General features: G+C 40.7%; 2 protein-coding genes across 7 annotated transcripts in view; both read left to right on the plus strand.

The window, feature by feature from the left end:
- ERBIN (erbb2 interacting protein) overlaps positions 1-22,447 on the plus strand; it is a 92,305-nt gene extending 69,858 nt beyond the window's left edge. For 2 of the 3 annotated variants that reach the window (XM_077347267.1, XM_077347268.1), the window contains exons 22-27: positions 8,195-8,338; positions 10,510-10,641; positions 11,629-11,838; positions 12,422-12,514; positions 17,818-17,892; positions 18,372-22,447. In XM_077347267.1, coding sequence (XP_077203382.1) covers positions 8,195-8,338; positions 10,510-10,641; positions 11,629-11,838; positions 12,422-12,514; positions 17,818-17,892; positions 18,372-18,476 — 759 coding nt within the window. In that variant the 3' untranslated portion in view covers positions 18,477-22,447. The remainder of the gene's footprint in view (positions 1-8,194; positions 8,339-10,509; positions 10,642-11,628; positions 11,839-12,421; positions 12,515-17,817; positions 17,893-18,371) is intronic. The other variant, XM_077347269.1, reaches the window with a different exon arrangement.
- Positions 22,448-26,621: 4,174 nt separating this feature from the next.
- SREK1 (splicing regulatory glutamic acid and lysine rich protein 1) overlaps positions 26,622-26,893 on the plus strand; it is a 35,035-nt gene continuing 34,763 nt past the window's right edge. For 3 of the 4 annotated variants that reach the window (XM_077347275.1, XM_077347272.1, XM_077347276.1), the window contains exon 1: positions 26,808-26,825. Coding sequence is in view for 1 of the 4 variants with exons in the window: in XM_077347270.1 (XP_077203385.1) it covers positions 26,665-26,825 (161 nt within the window). In the remaining 3 variants the exon portion in view is untranslated. Of the gene's footprint in view, positions 26,826-26,893 lie in introns of all 4 variants that reach the window. The other variant, XM_077347270.1, reaches the window with a different exon arrangement.

Genomic DNA, 26,893 nt, shown 5'->3' on the forward strand with positions numbered 1-26,893 from the left:
TAACCCCAAACTATAACATAAGATAACTGTCTCATGTAGTGAATCTGGAGAAAAGTGTAGAGCCCTTTCCCAAGCATCTTATGAGATGAGAACAACCCTGCAATGAGATGGGCTGGGAAGTAGGAATCGGGGAAGGGAGGGACTGTGTGGTAAGAGGATGTGAAGAAGGAAAAAAGCAATAGTCAGCAAAAGTAGAGCAGATGAGCAGGAAGGAAGCTGAGCAGGATTAGAGTGAAAGGGAGAAGAAGTGGAACTATTGGATTACACCAAATTGGGAAGAGTAGCAAACACCCCAGAAGATAAAGATAGAGTTCAACGAGATCTGAACATGCTGGAAAAGTGAGACTGTAAGTTAAATACGAGCAGGCTGTGTGCAGTTCTGGAGCCACACCTCAAAAAAGACATGGACAAAATTGAGAGGATTCAGAGGAGAGCAACAATAATGATCCAGGGCCTGGGGACCCTGGTTGAGAGGGGACATGATTGCTGTCTTTAAGTATTTTAGGTTATCACTTAGAGCAGTGGTCCCCAACCTCTGGTCCAGGGACCGGTACCAGTCCGTAGATCAGTTGGTACCGGTCCGCTGCTCCTCCTCGTCCTCCTCCCCAGCTGCTGCCCTGCCACTCTGCCGCCGGCTCACCTTTGGTGCTCTCCAGCGGCTGCCATGGCTGGGGCTCCCCCTCAGCATGGCACTGTACAGCTGCTGCTGGCAGCGCCCCCAGTGGGCGGCGGGAAGTCAGGGGCGCCGGCGGGAAAGCAAGCAGAGCACTGGCTCAGGTGGCGGTGACATCCCTCGGCAAAAGACTACCCCCCCCAGGCCTCAGTAAAATTCTCAAGCCTTGGGGACCACTGACTTAGAGGAAGGTAGGGAAAGGTTCCTGTTGGCAGCAGAGGATAGGACCCTCAGGAAATGTTTTAAACTACGTAGAACAGTGGTCCCCAACCTTTTTATCACTGGGGACCGGTCAATGCTTGACAATTTTACTGAGGCCCGGGGGGGGGGGTAGTCTTCTAGATGGATGGCGCTGGAGGGGTGGGCTTAGCTGGCAGTTGCTATCACTAATCTGATTGGGCAATTGGACGAAAAGGATGGGGAAGCAAGCTGGCCTCTGTTTCTTTTCACCGTGGTTGTTGAAGGCAGCGGGCAGGGACCTCGTTGCCACGGAGTTGTGTGGGCTGCCCTGGGAATGGCGCTCCTGGACGTGAGATGAGGGAGTCCTAGTCAGAGCAGGAATGGAGAAGGAGAGCTTTGTGACCTGGACTTCTGCAAAGTTGGGCCGACGTTGGGTTGAAGCACCTAACTTCATAGAGCCGCGGCCCGGTACCGACTGATCCATGGACCGGTCTCCAGACTAGGGGTTGGGAATCACTGACGTAGAGAAAGATATCGGCTAGATATGAGATTTTTTTTCACAGTCAGAGTACTTCAACAGTGGAATTGACTACTTAAGGTTGTGAGCTCCCGCTCACTGGCAGTCTTCAAGCAGTGGCTGGACAGATACTTATCCCGGATGCCTTAGGCTGAACCTGCACTGAGCAGGGGGTTGGACTAGATGACCTTTATGGACTCTTACAACTCTATGATTCTAACCATAAAGACAGGGAAAGTGTATCCAGTGGCTGTTGGCAGAGGGGGGACTGTTATGGAGATATTTTGGGATTCAGTCTTGGGCAGGAATTAGAGGCAATGGAGATTTTCCCTCTTTTGGAGATCGCCAACATGTATAAACACTTCTTTACATAACACTTGTCAAAACGTGCTGATGAAATGGGCTGTTGGAGGTGCTGGTGTGTATATTAGAGAGAATGTACTTCTTTTTTTCTCTTGATCGAAGTAGGCTGTGACATGAATGGCCATAGTGAGCTAATCTGCATAGATGAGGGGTTGAATTTTCTTGAAAATGTAGTCTATCCTTCTTTGGCCTCTCCTGCCTGCCACATGAAGTAGACCTTTACACAAATATCAAAGTTTTTTAGTTTCTGCCAATTTATATTAACAGATTGATTATTTTGTCTGTTTACTTGTTTAAGGGGTGTACAATTCTGTACAAGGAATGCAGCCATTTTAGTTCTAGCTTGTATATTAAAAACTGAAAGTTAGGTGTCTTGCAGTGAATTGGCTGTATTTGGCTTTGGTTTTGCATGCTTACAGTTACTGGCCTATAGCATCTGCTGCTGTAAATGCACCAGTGCTTCCTGCTGTGAAGGTCACCATTGAAACGCTGTGTCCTACAGCAGTTCCCACTTGTCTTTTATGGTGAAATTGGAATTTCAGGTATTGATTCATCGTTGTCTCTTAACGAAAGCAAGAGTGAAGGCTGATTGCCTCCTTGCCCAGCAGCACTGAAGGATGAACCTTGCAGTAGACCAGAGTTGGCCATTGGCAACTCCAAATGTACTTTGTTTTCCAGTAGTTGCTATTGCTTTGCAGTCTTTCTGTTTGTTTTATAAATTTGTCACCGTAGACTGACCTGGTGTTCCATGATAGAAACCAGAGAGTAAAAGGCTTGGTTGACTGCATGCTTACAGAAACCTTACATAACTTAGTTATGTAAGTCATTTGTTTTTTGCTTTTTAAAAAGTAATTGTTTCAGAATAACAGTTAACTGTGCAACCCAATTAGAGTAATTATCAAACCTATTGATTAAAGTATGTATAACAAAGCTAATGCTTTAAAAATTCTTGATCATTGTTTGGCTGGTATTTTCCCAGTTGAATATCCAGCTCTAGGCTCTTTGAAAATCATTGTGATTATTCAAGCTATCAAGTGCCTTAAAATCATGAAAAATCAGCTCCCACCACTTTAGAATGGGCTTGTTGTTGTTGTTATTTGCGAAGTCGTGTCCGACCCATCGCGACCCCATGGACAATGATCCTCCAGGCCTTCCTGTCCTCTACCATTCCCCGGAGTCCATTTACGTTTGCACCTACTGCTTCGGTGACTCCATCCAGCCACCTCATTCTCTGTCGTCCCCTTCTTCTTTTGCCCTCGATCGCTCCAAGCATTAGGCTCTTCTCCAGGGAGTCCTTCCTTCTCATGAGGTGGCCAAAGTATTTGAGTTTCATCTTCAGGATCTGGCCTTCTAAAGAGCAGTCAGGGTTGATCTCCTCTAGGACTGACCGGTTTGTTCGCCTTGCAGTCCAAGGGACTCGCAAGAGTCTTCTATAGCACCAGAGTTCAAAAGCCTCAATTCTTTGACGCTCGGCCTTCCTTATGGTCCAACTTTCGCAGCCATACATTGCAACTGGGAATACCATAGCCTTGACTAAACGCACTTTTGTTGACAGGGTGATGTCTCTGCTTTTTAGGATGCTGTCTAGATTTGCCATAGCTTTCCTCCCCAGCAGCAAGCGTCTTTTAATTTCTTTGCTGCAGTCCCCATCTGCAGTGATCTTGGAGCCCAGGAAAATAAAATCTGTCACTATCTCCATTTCTTCCCCTAGAATGGGCTAGGTGCCATAAATCCACTCTCTAGTATAATGAAGCAGGTTTATTGCTGAGAAGTACATAAGTGAACCTGACACTATTAAAGCAAATTTCACATGCGCACTTACGTACTTATGTACAGTTAGTGGAACTGTCTTTACAATCAGCAGCTTCCTTGGCTGTACCATGCAGAGCACCAGGTGCAAATTTTATTCTACTTGCACAGCTAGATTGGACTTCATGTGTCAGTTGGTACTGAATGTTGCAGCTTGGCTATTATCGGATACTAGATGTGTTCAGTACAGAATGTGTTTGGTACAGAATGCAAAACTTTAAAACTCTAACCTTGCTTAGCTTTAAACTATTGGCATATATTTAAAGTTCCACAGAAGGTTAAAAGTATGTTTGTGGTATTTTCTGTGATCAAACCTATTATTTTTCATTCTTGGAGTAAGCATATGTAAGCTATAGAAAATAATTGCATTGTGTGGTATGGAGTTTGGAGGCCTAGGTCTGCAGTTCTCCCTTGTACTTCTCTGTTGTTTGATTCCAGTGTTAATCTAGTGATGTGCATGCCAGGCGGACTAACTTTGTGATTGCCACTCCAGTCAGTTAACCAGTCATACGAAGTAGTATTCATATGACACGATCATAAGAGCCCTGCTGAATCAGACCAGTGGTCTACCTAGTCCACTATCCTGTCTCACACAGTGGCCAATCAATTCCAGTGGTTAACATTATTAAGCCAAAATGTGGATCTTTCTGAAGGCAGCATTGCTGCCAGTATAATGCTGCGCTGTAGAGCTGTGTATATTTTCCCAGATGAGTGTTTTGCTTTAAATTGCAATATAAATCAATAAGTAAATAGTTTTATAGCTGCCTAGATTTCAGAAGCACAATGCAATGCTTAGATTAATGTTGATTGGGAAAGCACTCCTCTGCATTGGAATGGTGCCCTGAAGAAAGTATTGTTTAATTAGTTTAATTACTGTTTTACATATGAAATAACCACTGTGAGACAATTTGTTTCAATACCCACAGTATCATTATAAAAGACAGAAATAATGCTGGTTGGGAAGACGGAGATCTTGAAAGACATTGTGCTCCCCACTATTGATGGAGTTCTGCTGACCCAGTTAAGAGCCTTGGAGTTATACTGGGCCCAGTGATATTGCTGGAGAAGCAACTTTCTTTTTCTAACTCATCCTGGCTTGTAAAATGGCCTCTTACCTCGATTCGGCTAATCTGGCCACCTAGATACATGCCACAGTGACATTGAGACTAGTCTACTGTGTAATGCATTGTATATTGGTCTCCCCTCTATATCAACTCAGAAACTTCATTTGGTGCAGAATTCTGCAGAGTGGCTATTATCAGGAGGTAGATGGCGCTTGCATAATAGGCTGCCTAAGGAGGTGGTGAGCTCCCCCTCACTGGCAGTCTTCAAGCAAAGGCTGGATACACACTTTTCTTGGATGCTTTAGGATGCTTTGGGCTGATCCTGCGTTGAGCAGGGGGTTGGACTAGATGGCCTGTATGGCCCCTTCCAACTCTATGATTCTATGACTCCTAGTCTGCCATCACTCCACTGGCTGGCTATCAGTTAGTGAACTCAATTTAAGATATTGGCTGTAACATTCAAAACACTTCATGACCTCAGACCATCATATCTGTGTGACTCCTACGCTTTGCCATGACAGTTTTGTTGATCTGAGCATAGCCTTCTGCAGGTGCCAGCCTGAAAATGGGCAAAATCACCAGCTGCCTGTATGTGTACATTCTCTCTTGTGGCCTCCACCTTATGGACTGGCCTACCTGAGGAGATCAGGAAGGCTTCCACTCTCCAGGCTTTCCACAAACTATGCATTGTTCAAGAGGTATTTTCTACATAGGCAATAGATTGCACTGTACAAAATTATTCACAAAGTTACTTGGAACTTGCTGGAAGTAGGATCCTACAGTATAATTTTGCACCGTTTACTGTGTCATATTAATACTTATGCCTTGCAACGGTTTTGTTTCAAGATTTCTTGTTGGCTCTGTGCCATAATCCTGTTGCACTGTTTATTGAATGTTCCATCCTGTTGATTGTATTGTATTGGCTCAGTCTGTGGAATCTGCCAGTGAAAAAGCTGAACTATAAATAACGTAAATAAAAATAAAATATCCCCTCACATTTTGGACATATTCATCATTGTTTCAGTGGTTATTTTAAATGAGTTCCTACTGATGGGGAAAATATTTGATAAAAGTCACATTAGGGTTAATAAATTCCAGTCAATGCATGATAGAAAATCCATTAAAGGAATCAAGGCCAAACTACTCAAACTTCCCTTTATAGGATTAGCTTCCTAAACAAGATTCTGAATCTTTTTTATGTTAGAGGCCTAAGCAGACCAGAGAGTTGTAGGTCCTGGGTTGAGTCCTGTGATATCCTAGTCCCCTTGAAAATGTTTCATGGCCTTTCAACTAAAGTTCAGCTTCCATGTTTAAAAATACTCAAAAATCTATAATACTCTCCTTGGAAGGCATTAGAACAGACATCAGATAATGTAGTACCCTACAGTAGCAATCCCCAACCTGTGGGCTGCGGACCACATGTGGTCCTTCGACTAATTGGAGGTGAGCCCTGAAGGACGCCTTCTCTCCCCCCCCCGGCCCTTTACTTCATCCCCCCCAGCCCTTTACAACACACTTCATTGTTGTGGCATGTCTGTATCTTATTTTGAAGGGATGTTTAAACATTACCATAGCGATCAGAGAGTGCTAGGGCAGTGGTTGAGAGTAGAGGAGTAAACTACCCCCCCACCAGGCCTCAGTAAAAGGCGTTGAGTGGTCCCCGGTGAGTGGTCCCTGGCGTTGAGTGGTCCCCGGTGATAAAAAGGTTGAGGACCACTGCCCTACAGCACATTAAAAAGTGAACATGCACAAGTACAGGGGCACTGATCTCACCTTTAAGAGCTTAGGCATGTAGCATGTCTGTTTTATTTATATCCCAGTCTTTCTCCCATGGACTTTAAAAAAAAAAGCACAAGCTTTCAAAAACAACAGTACATGCTGAGTGGGTCGGGAAGAGAGAACAAATCATGTGCTACTTTAAAGATTTAACAGATTTGCTTTGGCATGAAACATAAGCAAGAGGCTACTTCATCTAGCTACTAAGATGCCTTATACATTCTGACTTTGACTATCTTGCCACTATGCTCTCCCTTGACTGGAGTGGCTTTTGTAGGTCTCCTGTTACCTGTGATCCAGCAGGTGAAACTGCTGAGGCTGAACCTAGGATGGTGCTCTTTCACTCCTTTGCTGTGATGTGGACAGTGAGGGTGTTTAGTATCACATATAGAAGTGTTGGAGGAGAACTTACTTCCAAAGATGAGATTAAAATATAAAGGAACACAGCCTGAACACTTGAGATACAACAACATAATCTTAGGCAGTTGACTACAAGGAGCTGCTTGCAAGATTGAAATTGGATAATTTCCCATTGCAAACTGGGCCATAACCAATTTGTCCACATGGGATTTCTTTGCTGCTTTTGGAATTGATGGTGGATTAGTATAACCCAATACAAATGAATAACTTATTTCCTTCAAAGTTAATAATATTCTATGCTTATCTCACCTACAAGGGAACTAATACAAATGATCAATTAAGACATAAGTAGCAAATAAAATGCAACTATATCAAAACAGCAGCACGTAGCCAGGGGTAGTCAAACTGCGGCCCTCCAGATGTCCATGGACTACAATCCCCATGAGCTCCTGCCAGCAAACACTGGCAGGGGCTCATGGGAATTGCAGTCCATGGACATCTGGAGGGCCACAGTTTGACTACCCCTGACATAGACTAATAAACCCACAAGGAGTAACAGAACAGACCAAGAATGAGTCTAACTGCTGAAAGCTCTCCTAAAAACACTGCCATTGCTTAGAACCAAAGCATCAGTAGGGAAGGAACACTTAAACACTGAATGGAACTTGAAGTATTCCATGTCCATTCTGACAAGACTTTTGCAGTGGATGAGTCATCACACGCAACACTCTGGTATGTCAGAAGTGTTCGGTTACATGGAGCACGTTCACTATATTGGCCCCTTTTTATGTCAGTGTTTCACCCCTCGCTCTTATAAGGACTAGGTTAGATTGGAAAAGGGTTGTATAATCCATGTAGTCAAGGTAATGTGACCCAAAGAGTACACAGAATCTTGGTCTAAATACATATGTTTCTGGAATCAAACTATTTTTTAATTCACAGAGTTTAATTTTTTAACAAAATTAGAGTGAAAAAAGCTAAACCAAGATTTTTAGGATCAGACACTATAAAGAAAGTGGGTATAAATTCAACAGTTGTATAATATTCTCACAAATAGTCAACAGTATATGTATAATCTTTAGCACCTACACATCTGATTAAGACATCTGATTGTATTTCAGTCTTCCACTTTCTTTTTCCCTAGAGAGGTATATTGCAAGCATTTAAAATCTGATAACCAAATGGATTTTGCTGAGACACATCTATTTGAATAGATGTGTTTTCATACAATATACATGTATATTGTATCAGGTTGCATGTTCAGTTTACAGTAAACAAGATCACATGGGGTGTCACTTGAGATTTTGATTTTCTGAAGGGGACTACCTTTGGTGTGCATGGTATTATTGTTGCATGATACACAGTTTTGTAGTCTGTATCAAGTCTGTATAACATGTCTTGTGATTTACGCATGCTGCACTAATCTCTGTTATCTGTCCCTTCTTTATTCAGAGCATGCTGTCTAGGTCCTTTAATTCCAATTATGCTCCTGTTAGCAGCTTTCACTATGGCAGCTCTAGGGATCTGCATGGCAGCCAGGGCAGTGTTACCTTGAGTGTTGCAGATGGAAGAAGTTCTGGTGTTCACATTGGTCGTGTGAGTACATGCACTAAAAGGCTATTGTTAGTAAGGCAACAGGCATGTGAAACATCTCTGAAGCTGTCTATTTTTGTAGCTTTGTGTAGTTCTATACCATGTCTGGCTTCTACCTGTTGTAAAATAGTGATTCAATAATGGCAATTATTGAAGAATTCCCCCCCCCCTTTTTTTTTATATATATTGGGATTTTTTTTAACCTCCTGCTAAAACATCAGCAGTGGTCAATTTTGAAAGCAGTTGCTCACTGAGCACATACCTGTGAGTGAATTGATAGCCATATAAAAATATGCAAGAAATTTATCCTCAAGTTAAATTGGCAGGTTTCTCAGGAATACTTTTTCTCTAGTATATATGAACTGCTGTCTTCAGTTGCTTGGATAATTATTACTATAAATCGTTATCTTTCAAGTATGTGTGATGTGACCTAATGTTTACTGCTTTCAGGCTGTCAAACTATATTCTGATGATGTGATCTATATATATTTCCACTGACTTAGTGATGTTTTAGCGTCTATAGTTATCATTGCCTTTCCCTATATTGTTTTTTTTTCTTTTTCTGCACAGAGATCCCCTTTTAAAGGGCAGGTAGTCACTGTTTATACAGTTTCTATGTTACAGTTCTGTACATAGAGACATAGTGGCCTAGAACAGTGTAATGCCAAGGTTCATTTGCTTTACTCAGAGAAAATAAATATTTCTAACCACAATATAAATCAATGACCTAATTTCAAAATATGTATGACCTACCTTCCCAGTTTGTTTGTTTTTAATTCACTAATGCTTAGTATGTCCAAGACTCAATTTCTTGCCTTTCATTACAAACCACCTCCTCTTCGGATAGGTTCTGTTACTGCTAACGTCATCACCATCTGTTCTGTTTGTTGTGTTTGCTCCTTCTTCTCCTTATGACCCATCATAAGTCAGTTACCAAATTATGTTGCTTCTCCTTGTACAACACTGGGGGGGGGGGGACACATTTCTGGTGACAATTCTAATGTAAGATCTTTGTCCTTTGCATTGAATACTACTACCATTTCTTCTGCAGACTTCCATTGTTGCACATCAGCCTTCACAAATCAAATATCCTGCTGCCAAAGTCATTTACATCTGCTTTTGCTCAGTCCATGAGATTACCCCTACTTCCTTAATGTTGATTCCTGTCTGTGTTTGCATACAGCCCGTGATCTTCAGTTATTTCACCACTGTTTCCCAGTTTATTCCTTACTATAATATATAAGTAACACCATGCTCTCTCAAATAACTTTGCCTTCTAATTTCCCCCCCTTATACCTTATAACTAGTTCCCTGAACATTAATTATACGTGCTGCTTCCTTCCGGATCCATTTAAAAAAACAGCCTTTTAAAAATGAAGACAATGCACCTGTAACTGAAAGGAATGTGTATTTTTTTCCTTTGCTTTTGGCCTTCTGCCTTGCTTTATCGCCTTCTCTTTGTATATTTAGGTTTCCGGTTTCTTACTGTACAATCCAAAATAGGGTTACACCCTTCTAAATACCTTGACTTCAATGAGTGTATAAGGGTGTAACTCGTCATAAAAGTGCACCTGTATTTCTTTTTGTCTGTTTGAGATGCCATGCACATAAATGTCATGATAATTTGGTATGCAGCTTACAATAGATACACCATTGGCCAATTTGGAAATAGGATACCACATAGTTGTGGTGTTGTACTACCATTTCCTGTCTTTCAGTTCCTAATGCAAATAAACAATATAGCTTTCATCCAGAGACAGTATTGCAAGGAACAAAATTTGTTACACAGTTCAACAGAAAAGTGTAGGAATTAGTGTTGTCTGTGACCAGCATGAGCCAGAAAAAGAATAATCTATCAGAACAAATCAATAAAAGATTTCCATGAAGTTTGCAAATCCTTTAATGGCAACTGTTTCCATGAATAGTTTTCATTATGATTTGGTAGGATATGAAGTTCTGAGTATTGTAAAAGTTCCAGTGTTAAACATTGTGGTCATCTCAGGGCTGTTGTAATAGGATTAAATTCTTTAATATGCTTAAATAATATGCCCTGCATTCATATGAATATAATCAACAATTGTATGGTTATAATCCTTTGAAGGAGTGCTTAAATACTTAAATAATATACCACAAGGTAATAGAAATATTTATATGCTTTTGTTTGTCATTTAAAGCATCCCCAAACGTCTGCACCAGTAGAGCAATGTCAGGATGATGTATTTATTTCTGGACAGCAAAATTACTCATCTGCCACACTTAGTCTCAAGGATGTTGGTCCAGACAGCATGAAGAAACTTCCTGTACAGGTACAAAACTATGCAATTCATTCTATATATACACTCTTAAAATTCAAATGTAATGTTTCACAGGGGCAAAACTTCATATGTGGTGATATCTTACAAGAAAAGTTCAGTACAATGTATAGTGATATAGCTATTAATTGTATTCCTTAGAGTACATCTATATACATAAAAAGTGCATGGTCCTTCTGACAACGTGCCTCAAATCGGCTCTCACCTCAAAAGGGTGAGAGGGAGGTGTTGGAAGGACCAATTGCAGTCTCTTCCTGCCCCCATCCTGCTCCTCCTCCTCCTGCTGATACTTCCCAGACAGGAGGCAAGCTGTGGGGCTCTGGGCAGCCACCCATGAGCCTGCTGCCCCCTCTACCACAGCCTCACAATGCTCTTTACTCTTATGGCTAGCAGGAAACACATACCATTTCCCACCTTCCTGGCTGCCATGAAGGTGAGGGCAGCTGGCTGGCCGCATTCCATTTTAAACAAAGAATATTTCCGCTAACTCTGTTTTTCCCTGGTGTGTTTAAGGAATTCTTCAGGGGGTTGGTTTAGATGACTCTGGAGGTCCCTTCCAACGCTAATGATTCTATGATTCTATAATACTCATTCCAGACCAATAAAAGTAGCAACTACTGCCTTGGCCCTAACTGCCTCCTTACCTTTTCTGGTGCACTCCATGGGGCAGGACTACAGACATCACGTCAGTACCATTTCCGTCCCAGGGGGTGTGCCAGAAGATATGTTCCACATCAAAAACCCAATTGAAATTGATTGGCCCATCAGGAGGCTGTCTGGTTTACGCTATACAAAAGTTGAGATAAATGCTTTTCATTCAGCTTTGAATATTACTAGTTTTAAGATAATGTATAATTACATATTTCAAAGTTATATTTTTGTAACATACTTGCTAATCATGATAAATCATAATAGCTGTATAAAGCAAACTGTTACCTTGATAATATAAAATGTTGATTCATTATGATTGACTTTATTCAGATACCTTTGACAAATGGGCAGTTGTGCCAGCCTTCAAGACCTCAGGCAAACTATACTCAAGTTCATCATCCTGCTCCCCAAACATCTGTGGCAAGACATCCTTCCAGAGAGCAACTGATTGATTATCTGATGCTGAAAGTTGCCCATCAGCCCCCCTATACTCAGCCCCAAGGTTTATCCAGGCAAAGCCATGAGCTGTCAAAGCAAGAGGTAAAGGAATACATTCTGTTATGTTGTAAGGATAGCTTCTCACAGTGGTGTTAAGATTTATTATGACCACTGGGTTCTAGTATTGGCTTGGAGTCAACAAGCAGCACACAGAGTTCCCATAAGACAATCTATCATTGTCTTCTTGCTGCAGTTCCCCAGGCCATCTGAAAATCCATTGATCACTGGTGTACTAAGGAGGAATTGACAGAAATAATTTCATTCAATAATTCCAAAGTTAATAAGGTTCAGTGACTGGTTACAGAGAACTTTTAAAGAAGAGTTTTCATAGCAACAAAAAGCTTCACTTTACCGATCTAGGCTACAGTAATTGGGGGGCTGTATTGTTGATGTAGAGTTTGGGAAGGAGAGGGAGCTTAGCAGGAATGTAATACCATAGAGTCTGCCTTCTGAACCTTCAATTTCCTTCAAGTCAATTGATGTCTGTAGTCTGGAGATCAGTTATAATTCCAGGAGAACTTCAGGCCCCACACATTATGGTAGGTAAACAGAGATCATGTGTTATATGTGAACTGTGTTAGAACTTCAACAATGAAAAGTACATTTTTAAACATTGATGTTTTAGATGCGCGTGAGAATTGAAAAAGATCCAGAGCTTGGATTTAGTATATCAGGAGGAGTTGGTGGTAGAGGAAACCCATTCAGACCTGATGATGATGTGAGTATATTAAAAGGACTGTTTATTTTACATGTTGATAGCAGAGTGTCCAGCATTTATCAGAGTTCTTTCCTGTTATCTTAAGAACAAAATGAAGAATTTAATCTTGCTGGTACCACAGTTTCATCCCCTTGCCTTGTTGAAGAAGAAGAAGAAAATGCTATTGAGTTACAACTGACTCACTGCAACCTCCACAGGGTGTTCCAGGCAAGAGATGAGTGTTGATCCTTAAATATCTAAGAGAGCTGTCAGAGGGAGGAGGCAGTAATTGTTTCCCAGGATCTCCCAAAGACTTGACAGAAACAGTAAGCATAGGTTGATATAGAATACCTCCTAAATGTAACTTTTTATTGTATTTGAAATAAAAAGTTATATTTTATTGTTATTTATAATCTGCCTTTCTGATTGAGACTCAGAGTAGATTACACAATGGACAACAGTGCATTCAATTGGATTACACGTCTAATAAGCACTATAATAGGATAAGAAATGGCAGAATTTTGAAATGGAATTGTTGACAATGTGGTTGTCCAGCATTAATGTTGGGTCTGGTATAATCTCTAGGGCTATTAATTGTTAGCAAGGGTCGGTTTGAACTCCATCAGAAGTGAGAAGCACAATATCAGGCTTTCCAACCAGCATTATTTCTGTCTTGGTTTAATTTCAGTTTGTTCATTTTCCGCCATTTAACTATAACAGTCAAACAGTGGCTGAAGACCACGACATTGCCAGGGGGGTTGGATCAAAAGATATAGAGTGAGGTGTTATTAGCATATTGAAGACATCCAATTCCATAGCTGAATAACACAGGCATAAGATCGCACCCAGTGGAGCCCCACAGAACAACTCTCACACTGAAGATAACTAGGCTCCAGTGGCAATCCCTTGAGACCACTCCATGAGAAACCAAAACAGTGTACCATTTGCTTTAGGATGCTTAGGGCTGATCCTGCATAGAGCGTGGGGTTGGACTAGATGGCCTGTATGGCCCCTTCCAACTCTATGATTCTATGATTCTATCGTATACGTCCTAATTACTACTTAAGATGTCTCAACAGAATGGCATGATCTACTGTATCAAAGGCTTCAGTTAAATCCAGTAAGGGCATCAAAAGAGGCTTGGCATCTGTATTCAGATGGATGTCATCAACTGAAGCCACCATGGCCATCTCTGACCCATAGCCTGGCCTGAAATAAGATTGAAAAAGGTCCAGAGCAGATGAGTTATCCAAAAAGACCTGGACTAGTCTGCTACTGTTCTCTCAATCACTTTGTCTATGAAGGGTGATATTTGGTTCCATCATTTTTCTGCAGGGACTTTTTTAAAGCAGTGAAAGGATAAAAAGAAAAAGAAAAGCTGGTTTTTATACCCTGCTTTCCACTACCCGAAGGAGTCTCAAAGCAGCTTACACTCACCTTCCCTTCCTCTCCTCACAACAGACACTCGGTGAGGTAGGTGGGGCTGAGAGAACTGACAGAAGTGCTCTGAGAACAGCTCTAACAATAATCTTGTTGGGGAGTCGGGGAATCAAATCTGGCTTTCCAGACTGGATGCCACTTTTAACCTTTATACCAAGCTGTCTAAACTGTTGTTCAGGTTTTGTTAATGCCTCTTGGAGTGGCTGAGGAAAAAGTACTATGAGTTAGTGACTTAATTAATATGAACATCAAGGTCTCAGTAAAGTGATCCTTACATGATTTTAGCACCCAGAACTGGTAAGGAAGAGACTGGTTTTCTGGACCCATTTCTTTTTGACTCTAAGTCAGGATTTGGAACAGCCTGCTTTGGTCACCTTGGTTGATGATCGCTGTCAAGAACTAGACTGGAGGAGTGTGACCAAGCTACTTCTGAGAGATCTCTCAGTGGCTTTCCGAACCATAAACGATGGCATTGTATTGGACCACCTTTCAGTGCTGTGACTAAGGGGAAATATCAAGAAGTGGTTAGAGGCTATCTGAGAGGCTGGCCAAGGAAGGGTGCTGGGGGGCTTCCTGCTCTATCCAGTGGCTGTTGGCCTGAGGGGTTCCACAGGATTCAATCTTACCCCCTCCCCCCAGATGAATATTTACATGAAATGGCTGGGAGAGAGCATCAGGAGATTTGGTCCCTGGTGCCATCAATATGCTGATGGTGCCCAGCTCTGCCTTTCCTGTCCACCTAATTCTGAGGAAACTGTTGATGTTCTGAACTATTGGAGTCAGTAATAGGCTGGATGAGGGTGAAGAAACTGAAACTTAATCCTTACAAGACAGAAGTGTTTTATGTTAGTAGAAAGGGAGACCAGGGATTTGATCTCCCCTGTCTTGTGTGGGATTATGTTCAGGGGAAACTGAACATATGAAAAGTTGATTAGGAGTACTGCTCGATACAGTGGTCACCTTAAAAAATCAAGTTGCTGCCGTGGTTCTTAGAGTGCTTTTACCCAGTTTTTATTGTTGTGCCAGCTGTGCTACTTCCTGGTTCACTTTGATCTAGCCATAGTGATCCATGTTTTAGTTACATCTAGACAGGACTTAATTTAAATGGACTTTGAGGAATGGTAGAGGACTGGAAAGCCTGGAGGATGGGGTTTGTCCATGGGGTTGCGATGGGTCGGACACGACTTCGCACCTAACAACAAGACAGGACTATTGCAGTGCATTGTACTTGGAGCTATCCTTGAGGATTGTTTGGAGGCTGTGGCTAGTGCAGAATGGTGTGGCTAGACTTGGTTAGAGTTAATGACCAAGATCATGTGACCCCAATCATATAGCAATTACTCTGGCTTCTAATCCACTCCCAAGCCTAACATCCCTTTCCAACATCCATCACGGGACTTGATGGACTGCTTCTCCATTTACATTCCCCAAAGAGCTCTTCGTTCAGCAAACTCCAATCTACTGACGATTCCTGGCCCGAAAGTGGTATGCCTGGTCTTGACGAGAGCCTGGCTCCAGCCTGGTGGAATGAGATGCCGGCGGAAATGCGAGGCCTCATGGAACTTTGTATTCAGGAGGGCCTGCAGGACAGAACTCTTCCACCAGGCATTTGGTTGAGTTCTGTGGTTACACCTCTGACATTTCAATGGGTCCGCTGCCTACCCTGCATCTGGGGTGACTGCCCTGTTGTGACCCCCATCTTGAGCCAGGCCATATAGTAGGTTTTATAGCTGGCATGCCTGGTTCATTAGGCAATTTATGGGCCTCATTGATTACAGCAAGGATTTTAGTATTGTTTAGTCTAAAACTTATTTTTATCTGTTTCTGTATTCCACGTGTTTTTATACCCTGATGTAAGTTGCCCCGAGACCATTTTTGGAGAGGGGTGGCCTAAAAATCCCATAATAAAATAAAAATAAATAAATAAAGCATTAACTAGGTCAAATTGGTCTGCAAAGCAGATTGAGGCAGTGGAAAATATTACTCAGGGAAAACTGAAATGTTTAAGACCTTTCCAATGAAAATTGTAGTTTGACCACAGTCCTGTGAACTGTGTGCCAAGCAAGGTATTTCTTTTAAAATTAGTCCCAGTACTTACCATATAAGCTATATTTTGAAAATCTGGAGAATTTCCAAAGATGGTCAAGGGGTGAAGGGGAGGATTTTGATCATAGGAAGAGATGAAAAATCAAATTGGGGTCCAAAGGAAGTCTTGATTGTGTCCTGCTTCTACAGTCTCTTGTGTTGGATATAAAATATTAGTCCATGACATCTGTTTCAAGAATAATTTGTTTCATTCATACAAGAAGTGCACACACTAAGTTTTCAGTATAGGTCAGAGAAGATGTTATTGAATTAAAGTAAAAAGTCATGCTGGTGATGCACATCTACTAGTGGAGTGAAGTCAGCTAGTTTAGTCTAGTAGCATGTTGGAAATATAAAATAAGACATATAAAGTGAGAACATAAGAAAAGCCTTGCGGGATCAGACCAGTGGTACATCTAGTCCAGTTCCTCTGGAGGGCCAACAACAGGGCATAGAGGACAAGACCGTCTCCTCGTGTTGCCTCCTGGCTCTAGGATTCAGAAGTTTAGAACCTCTAAACGTGGAGGTTCCCCTGATAACCCCTACCCTCCATAAATCTATCTACTTTTAAAGCTGTTTATTCCTGTGGCCATCACTACATCCTTTGGCAATTCTGCATTTTGCTCACTCTATGTAAAATAGTATTTCCTTTTGTCCCATTGAATCTACAGCCCATCAACTGCATTGGATGCCCTTGAGTTCTAGTATTTGGGGAAGATTTCTGTCAACTTTATTCACCCCTTGTATAACTTTAAAAACCTCTGATGTGTCCCCCCACCTTTAGATATCTCTTTTCTAAACTAATTACTCCCAGACTCCAGTCTTTCCCCATATGGAAAGTGCTTCAAACCCCCCGCTCCTAATCATCTTGCTTGTTTTCTTCTGTATTTTTTCCAGCTCAGCAATGTCCTTTTTGAGATACGGTGATCAGAACTATAAACAATATTCCAAATGAGGTTGAACCATAGATCTATACAGGGGCATTATAATATCTGCTGTTTTATGTTCAATCCCTTTTCTAATCACGCCTAACATAAGAATTTGCCTTTTTCATTGCTGCTGGGTTAACACTTTCATTCAGCTATCACTATGACCCCAGGAGGTTAGAGTTACAAACAAAACAATAAGTTCAGACCCTATTAGTGTTGGGGTCTTTTGTCCCAGTGTACATCACCTAACACTTACCAGCATTGAAAGAAAATGTATATTCTACTTGTGAGCTCCATTTCTGCTTGTGTGGGGGGATTTAAGCTCAGAAACTATAATTGATAAATATGGCATGCAAGCTATATCTTATGTCAGAACAAATGTACAATTTACCAAGGCTTTTAACGATTGGGATGTGTGATCTCTGATGTTTATCCTTTTCTGTTTACATTCAATATTTTAACGATATATACAGAGTCCACTGATTATTTGGGCTCAGCAACATACATTGCTGTATCGCATCCTGGTTAAATGGAGCTCTGGTTGTATCCTTGGTGCACAAGATACTGCTTTTTAAAACAGTTTTAATTATTTTGAACAATTTTAAATTCAGTTGGAAAACTCATTTACAACACCGTCATTAATTACAATTATGTGCCCAGTATTAATATGTATTAGAACAGTAATGACTGGGGAAGGGAATGGCAAACCACCCTGTATTGAGCCTGCCAAGAAAACGCTAGAGGGCGTCACCCCAAGGGTCAGACATGACCCAGTGCTTGCACAGAGGGGATACCTTTACCTTTATTAACACAGAATATGAAGCTTTTAAAATATAAGCTTAACCAAACATATTTTGTCTTTGCTTAAAGGGTATATTTGTAACCAGAGTGCAGCCTGAAGGACCAGCATCTAAACTCTTGCAACCAGGAGATAAAATTATTCAGGTAAAATACTTTAATGTTCTCATTAATGCAACAACTTTCTCAGAAGTATTTCTGCTCCCAACTTCTTCGGTTCTCTCTTTTCTTTCTTAAGCTGCTTTCCCCCCCTTATTTGGTATATTCACTGATCTACTCATTTAATTTCCTCCCAACTCCTTTCTATTCCCAGACCAGGTTAGAACTTGATTTCCTTCATACGTCTGTTTTCTATGCACAAGGATTTATTTTCTATACAGGATCATTCATTCTTGCATGCCCAGGAGGTCAGGAGGAAAATTTCATCCAGGCCAGACTAGCCCGGGATTCTGGTTTGGAGGGAGGGGCATCATCTAGGCATGGAATTGGGATCACTGTGGGTGGGCAGGTAGTTGTGCATTTCCTGCATTCTGCAGGGAGTTGGACAAGATGGCCCTAGAGGTCCCTTCCAACTCTATGATTCTAAGATACTATGTTATATTTATCAGGTTTCTTTTTCTTTCCAGGCTAATGGATATAGCTTCATCAATATTGATCACGGACAAGCGGTATCTTTACTAAAGACTTTTCAGAACACGGTGGAACTCATCATTGTACGAGAGGGTTCTTAAATACTGTGGAGAAAAGGGATATGCCAGCATGCTTCTCTGAAGGACTTGTTGGAAACAGAATATTTTGTTTATTTTTATATATGAAAATGAACTTTTAAAATTATGTACAGTAATACAATAATGAACTTGTGGTTATGGGGGAAGAACCACTGAAAAGAACATTAAAGTTTTGGAAATGCGTGTGGTAACAAATCCTTGAGTTTTAAAGCATTGGAGCAATCAAAGATCACTCCTCCAAGAACAAACCTGTGGTGTTTTTTTTGTACAGATGGTGGGTTTATTTTTGGATAATTCATACACATTACTAATCTTTGTGTAAAGTTATGAGGAGCCTCAGTTGTAGCCAGTGGACAGACGGCAGGGCTTTCTGTCCTGTAGCCTTTCTTTTTTGTTCACCTGGTTTTTAATATCTTTGAAACCACTTCTGTAGATGCAGCTAAGAGATTTGAAATGTTGGCTTTGCTATGTGCATATTGTATAGATGAATGGGTAGATGGAATGTGGAACTGGCTGGATTAATTTTAAAGGCCTGGTAAAATGGCAATGAAAGTATGGAATCGAGAAAGGAGGGGAAGATAAGTTAACGCAAGAATGTATTATCTACCAATAGAAAAATGCAATAAAATGTGAAGTCTTTTCAGGAAGACTATAAATATACTTCTGGGACTTCTACAGGATTGGCTCATATCACATTCACTGACTGTCTTATTTGCTACGTGTAATTCAATTTTGGATGTTATTTTTTTAAAATCAAGCAGTTGTTTTTCATCTGTATTGTGGAGTTGTACCCAGAGACTCCTTTTTAAAATGAAAATCCCCAGCTTTGTGCAAAGTGGTGGTTTTCTTCTGCCTTGTATGAAATACTCCATTTTCAATTTATTTATAGTTTTTTTATTTTTAAAAAAGAAACTGAAATGGCCAGTTTTTTAAGACTGTGTTGCCTGAACCATATCACATATATCACAGGTGTGCATGTTCCAAACCTTGAATCACTCTGCCAGCAAGAGCCTCATTATTTTAATGGGGTTTGTGGCTATGAGTTGCATGAAGAATGGGCTGCCCAGGAGTCAAATGATGCAGGAACGTTTAAGGAAGAAAATTTGAACTTGTTTGGCCTTGAATTGCCTTGTTTAGACTAAAAGGAAACAATATGTATGGAGCTAGGTAACCAAAGCCAGTTTCTGTGAGACTGTTGCATAGCGATGGGAGGCTTGCTGTTGGGAAGTTGTAGAGCAAAGGGATGGGTACTCGGGACCCACCAGTTTGTAACGATCTTTCTCAAAGGGCTGTTCCTACAGGTGACATTAAATGTGAACTAGACACTTCAGAGTCATTAAAGGGTTTCTAAACTATATTAATAGTAATTTACCACAGGCTGCCTTTGTTCCTTTTTACTTGTATAAACTTATTGGATTATACATAATTAATTTTGTTTACGACAAACTTCATGTTTTTGTTTTCTCTCCTTATGTAACTGAGATGAGATTGCCTAACTTTAAGGGGTAATAAATAATACATGGTTATTATGGACCAGAGCAAAGTGCCATAGAAGACCAATAACTGTTTTCTCATTTTAGTTTTTTTTTTAAGGAGGCTAATGATTTACCATTGGAGCACTATTCAGTTACTGCGATTTTTAATAAATGGAAATTGGTAGTTTTAAAGAGAACTCTATCAAAAGCACCAGCCTACTGTGGTTTGTTTGTTTAAGGACATGGCGGAAGAGAAAGGAATCTACACGCCAAGCAGAGGCAGTACTTTTAAAATACGCACGCTCCGATGGCTGTTGCACTTCTAAGATGTTATCAACTGCATAGTGTACTGTGTATAGTTTTAATAATTTTAATTGAAACCCTTTAACAACTCTTTGTACATTAATTTTAGTTGATTTTCGTTAATATTTACATAGGAATTGATTTTTTTTATATTAGTAGAAATGTGCTGTATTTTGGATAAATTCACCTATTTTCTGTGTGCCGTTAATCTTTAAAGAAAATGAGAAACATAACTATATAATGGCGGGCTTCAGTGTTACCTTGCTTCTAAAAGTGTCTTTAATTTCTCTTTGATGGTTTAAAATTTCACATTCATTGCTTTTTAATCATACTAGTAAAGTCAGCCTTTTAAAGGGAATGCATACAGATCAGTCCTAATTTGACCTGAGACACAAACTGTAATTTTGGGAAGAGCAAAAAGCCTAAACCTGAACTGATTCTTTACTGATTGTAGACTTAATCAGGTTGAAATAAATGGAGTGTTGAAATGCACTACATTTTATTGTATTGTAAACTATGCTGTTATACTTTAATTTAATTGGAACAGCTTTGTATAAAAAGGAAACTGTTGCCAGAAATAATAAATTGTAAATTTAACACAGCCAAAATGTGGTGCTTTTTAGCCATTTGCAATGAACTAAAATCATTTATGAAATATTGATTCGTATTTTATCCTGAAAAAGATCACACATTTTATTACACTATTTCATTTTTATATTGAGCAAGACTTTGCTGAAAGAAATTATAGAAGTGGCTCATTTGAAATGGAGAAAGAAATATTCTGAAGCCATTCTCATCTCTCTCTTTCTACTACCATCTGGGCGTGATCCTGGACTGCCCTTTATCTTTGGAGTCCCAGGTCATAAATGTTGCCCCCTAGGCATCTTGGCCAGGCACAGCAACCAGCACCTTTGACATCCATCCTAGTAACTGTGATCCATGCAAGGATCACATCCAGGCTATACGGCTATGACTTATTCTACACAGGGCTGCCCTTGAAGTTGCTCTGAAAACTTCAACTGGTCCAGAATGTGGCAGCATGGGTCCTGATTAAAACCCAACGGAAAGCACACATATGACCTGTGCTCTCCCAACTGCACTGGTTCTTACCTTCAATGCCCTAAATCAGGGGTAGTCAAACTGCAGCCCTCCAGATGTCCATGGACTACAATTTCCATGAGCCCCTGCCAGCAAACGCTGGCAGGGGTTCATGGGGAATTGTAGTCCATGGACATCTGGAGGGCCGCAGTTTGACTATCCCTGCTCTAAATAGTCTGGGACCATCAAATCTGTAGCACTGCCTCTTCCATTATGTTCCCCAAAGAATGCAAAGATCTAGCAAGCAAACCTTGGTCGGGATCCCTGGCCCCAAAGAGGTTAAACTGGCCTTAACCGGTGCCAGCACTATTTTTGGATTCTGGCCCTGGCCTGGTGAAATCCTCTACATCGGGAGAACAGGTCCCTGTAGAACCTTAAACAGTTCCACAGGAGCTGCAAGACAGAGTTGTTCCACCAGGTCTATGGTTGAGGCCCTGAAATAACATCAACAACCTGCTGGCCTCCCTACCTAATAATCCACCTAATCAGTCATAGAGGGTGTATCTTATGTGATTGCCCCCACTTTTCTTCCAAGGAGAAGGAGGTGGCTTCTGGGTAATTTTAAATTTATATTTTAGGATTTTAAACGTTTAAGTTTTATTCTGTTTATTAACTGTAATCCAGTTGATGTAATCCACACAGAGCCCTTAGGGAAGGGCAGAATACAAGTGGAAAAATATCTGCAAATTCGGTTTTGGCATTGATTGAATATAGTTGCTTGTCAGTTCAATGTTCTTTCCACAGCAGTTCATTAAAGAATCAGTTCAAATGAAAAAAAAAAATTCTGGAAGATAAATCCCAAATATTTATTGTGTAAATATATATATTTTTTACTTTTTTGGACTGGAGTTTCAAATGTGTATATACTTGAACGCATTATATGAACACAATCATAGCAATAAGCAACACAGAGAACCAAGCATTCATGATTAATTTGCTGTACTACTTTTTAAAAAAGTAATTATTCCCTTGTCAGCAGCTATATAATGTTTTTATCAATCCAATCAGCGTTTACTCAGCATTCCAAATTTTTGTATATAATTAAATTGTTTCTGAAGTAACACATGGAGAATAGATAATAAACTAATGCTCTTTAAAGTTTGTGTAATTGACTGATTTCACTTTAGTAGAATTTCAAAATGATGTAAATACTTGAATATTCAGAAGGGATTTAGCGACTGGTAAATAACAGTAATATTAGATTTTTGTTGTTGTTGTTCAGGCATTTGATAAAGATTGAAAATATTTGTTTTAAAAGTTGCATTTGTCACTCTGAGATAGTGTAGCTTCCAAGTCTTCGGTTGACAGGTTGTATGAGATTCTTCCATAAACAGATTTATCAATTACAAGATAAACATATTTGAGAAAAGGCACCAGAGGAGCTGCCCTAACCTCTCCTAAATGAAACACAAATTTTGTCCCATTTCAGATAGGTGGTGCTACTATGATCCAGAATCCTGGCTCCATAACTTTGGGATCATTAATTTTCAACTTGCCTGTGTCATGGAAGTCCATACTTCAGTTTTAGTCTGTGGATCACCAATGATGTCAACTCACAGGAAAGTTAATTGACATTTTTCTTAAAAGGTATGATACTAGCAGCCCAGATAAATTTCAAATTAAGGTTACATATACAGAAAGAGACCTTGTTACTTTCTCCACTACCACTAGAAATGCTATGTGTTCTGAGAAAACCATGCCATTGGTTAGCAGATCTCTCAAGGAAATGGAAATACTTTGCAGATACTTCTCTGCCTTCTTTCAGAATTAATTCTCAGAGGTTGAGGGAAACAACATTGAGGTGAAGAGAGAAATTGGTATATTGCTGTCTAAAATACCTGAAACTAAATAAATTTGAAAAAATCCAACATCCAGACTGGATCACTACTTTCAGTTATAAAACCTGTTGGGTAGATGGAGTTGTAATCAATTCAGCACCTCCCCATACAGCAGAATTTCACTCACAGTGGCTGAGATCCTTTGAGGTCCAAACAATCAGTTGAACCACTGTCCTCAGTAGATTTGCTTAGGAACAAGTTAAATATTTCTTCAGGGTTACTCACAGCTTTCTACATGGGCCCACAGCATGCCATAAGTGTTTTTTACTACTATTTTGTGGCCATTTGGGAAATAGCAATATACTGATGTTGTTTTTTGGAGTTAGGTATTATACTGAATTATACTGAATCACTCCTTGCCCATCAAAGTCAGTGTTGTGTACTCAGACTAACAGCAGCCCAGGGATTGAACCTGGGGCCCTCTATGCAAAGCAGATGCTCTACCACTGAGCCACTCCCCCGCCCCCACTTTTATTCATTCACATCTCATCTTTCTCCCCAACTGGGGACCCAAGGGGGCTTACACCATTCTGCTGACCTCAGTTGAGATGCACTTTCCATCACTGCCTTGCTAACAAAAAGCTTAATCTTGATGACCTGTACAGGTTTTATTAATCTAAATTTATATGTGAGGCAGCATGGCGGTTAGAATATCAGCCTGGGATCTGAGAGACGTGGATTTGAATCCCCACTGTGCTATGGACTCTTGGTCAGTAGCCTTGGGCCAGTCACACACTCAGCCTAACCAACATCAATGAATAATGAGTATAACTGGATAGAAGAATAATGTAGATCACGTTGGGTCCCCATTAAGGAGAAAGGTACAGCATGAATGAAGTAAATAAATGTGACCAAGTAATTACGAAAAAGCATGTTTAGATATGATACCCACACACTGTAACCAAAACCATTTTAGAAGAGGCATTTAGTCTTACGTGGAAGGGAAGGGGGAAATGCCTCTTTAGAACAACAAACTTCTGAGTTTTTCTAAATAGATTAAAACAAAATATTTCAAAAAATCTCTGGTCTCTTCTTCTGTTCAAAACATTTTAATAAGCACAAATTAACAGCCTGATCCTCACATGTCTATATAGAAACAAATAGGATTGTTATTTAATGTGATGTCCTTTGGCCAATTTCTTCAAATTGAATTTTTTGGCTTAGGAATCTAAAAACTGCTGGCTACTTTATAAAAATCAAGCCCTTTTCATAGGCTTATACGCCTGTAACCTGTTTGAAAATGTATAATCCTGGTACATGGAGTGGTTTTGAAAACAAAAGCATCAGGTTTACATTGCAGAAATATTGTTAGAACATCAGTCAACTTAGGCACCATAGTACAACACATTCACTACACATCTGATAATGGCCTTGTTTAGTTGGAAATAAAAGATTTGCTGAAATAAAAACAAGCAGGGAAGGCAGAGGGGAAGATACCAGTTTTCTGAACCACATTGTATAATGACACTGCTAGTGGAAAGGCCCTGACACATGACTCCGTCACACCTCTGATGATAGATGTATAGAGCCAAGGCCTCAGAAGCTGCTCTGAATATGTAAGCCTTTCATAAGGATTGAGATGGATTCTGGGATCATGATATAACATCCTGCACAGCATGAGAGCCCCACGCAAATGCCATGGTTACAGAAAACACGCCAGTAAGTTTTATTGCATGTTTAGTTGAATTTTGATTTTTATTTCTACCAGTGATGCTTTAGTTGCTAACTGGTGCTTTAGATTTTCCAATCCAAGATGGTCTACCTTTGAAGGTTACTGGATCCGCGGGAAGATTCAAGGATCCTCTTGGGGCGTTAACCACTGGCTGGTCTAGCCTTCTTATTAATGCTGTGATTGCATCCAGCCTAGCTACATCATTGCTTTAACAGGATTTTTAAGGACTTGCGGGCTGTTCACCAGAGTTGTTAACACAATCATTCAACTCTTTTCTCTATTGCAGCTTCTTGGGTTTCTTCAGAGATGCTGCCAATGAAGCAGAAAGGAAGCCACCTTGAATTTGGGTGTCCCAAATCCAGCGGATATATGATTTCATAGCTGAAGGTTTACAGTCTTGATGGCAGTTGCTCCATTAATATTGTGTCTCTATAAAGTATTGTCTAAAATGCATCTTGTCTATAGAGTTTAATGGATCTTTTCTACACTGTTGCAACTGGTGGTCATTGGCGTTTGGTGGCCCACTATAATGAATTTTAAAGCTATTTGTTGGGTACAGTGCTCATGTCCAACTAAAACCAGCAGCACCTCATCTTTGTCAGTTGGCCAGCAATCAAACTCCCAAACTTCTTTTTCAACCATTTGAAAGTGATTGGCCACAGCTTCTGGAGGGCAGAACTTGAAACATTTCCTCAGAAATACCTAGTAGAATCTGTGTCACAAGATGATCTCTCTATCCTCGCCTTTCCTGTGTGACCAATTCATCTCTCTCAGGCAATTCTGTAGTTAGGAAAGGGATTCTAGCTCAGTGTTTGGTCTATTAAAGACACTTGGCTCTGAAGAAATACTTCACACCTTCTGAGTCAGCCTTGTAAGAATAGCTAGACCTGCAGTGCTGGAGAGGCCATGTGGTTTCCACATATACTGAGCACACTCAGAGGTCCCAAAACAAGTTAAAATCTGAATCCCTAATGTTCTTTCTTATTCCTTTATTTGTTGGGACTTCTGCCAGAACAGCATCCTGTTTGGAAAACAACTTTCCTTAGTGGAAAGTCCTAGACAAAAATACAAATAAATCTTACAATGTTTTACATAGTTATCTGTAATACAGATTGTACATAATATAAGGTTAAAGCACATACCTCCAATTAGTCAGTTTTCAAATACAATAGATCTCTATCCAATAGCTTATTTCAAACCTGTAAAAACAACATAAACTATAAATGAATTTTTACAAAAAGACTTCTATGTAAACCTAACAAGTCTAATGAAGCTCATTCTTACCAGTAATAATATTCAAACGGCTGCCGGCTCTGAGAAGTGTGGGGAGAAACGTGTAAATTACTACTTTCCCCCTTCTGCTTTTTATCATGCTAACAACCCCGTGAGGCCAGATCGGATGACAGGGACTAGCAAAAGGTGACCCAGTGAGCTTCGTGGCTCAGTGGGGTTTGGAATCTAGCTATTCCCAATACCACAGATGTATTTAACCACAGTGTGTGTGGGGTGGGGATGGATGTGCAGGCTGTCGCTTCACTCCCACTAGTAATGGGCGTACTACTGGTGCAACCGTCCGCCTTCACATCCATCCATCCCCACCTTCTTCACCTGGAGAGGGATGAAGAGTTGCACAGAGTTCAAAGGGGACCCGCGCTACCCGCGCTTCGACTGTAGAGGGCAATCGCGGGCTTCGAAGAATGCGAACGTCTGATCGGTCTAGGAAGAGACGCAGATCCTTCTCTATGGTCGCTTCCGTCTCCTCGGGTGCTTGTTGGTTGAGCCCACAGAGCGCAGTTGCCGCCATCATGATGAACAGCGGAGGAATCGGGGTGCCCCTGGGTTTCCCCTTGACGCCCACGTCGGTTATCCAGGTCACTAATTTGTCGTCAGCGGTCACTAGCGAGCAGATGCGGACGCTCTTCGGCTTCTTAGGCGACATCGAGGAGTTGCGGCTCTACCCGCCGGAGTAAGTGAGGCCCGACCGGGCCCTCTGGGCCATAGAGAATAGCGGGAATGAGAGGCTGGGAGGAGAGA

This window comes from Paroedura picta, chromosome 7, assembly GCF_049243985.1.
Source record: "Paroedura picta isolate Pp20150507F chromosome 7, Ppicta_v3.0, whole genome shotgun sequence".
NCBI lineage: Eukaryota > Metazoa > Chordata > Lepidosauria > Squamata > Gekkonidae > Paroedura > Paroedura picta.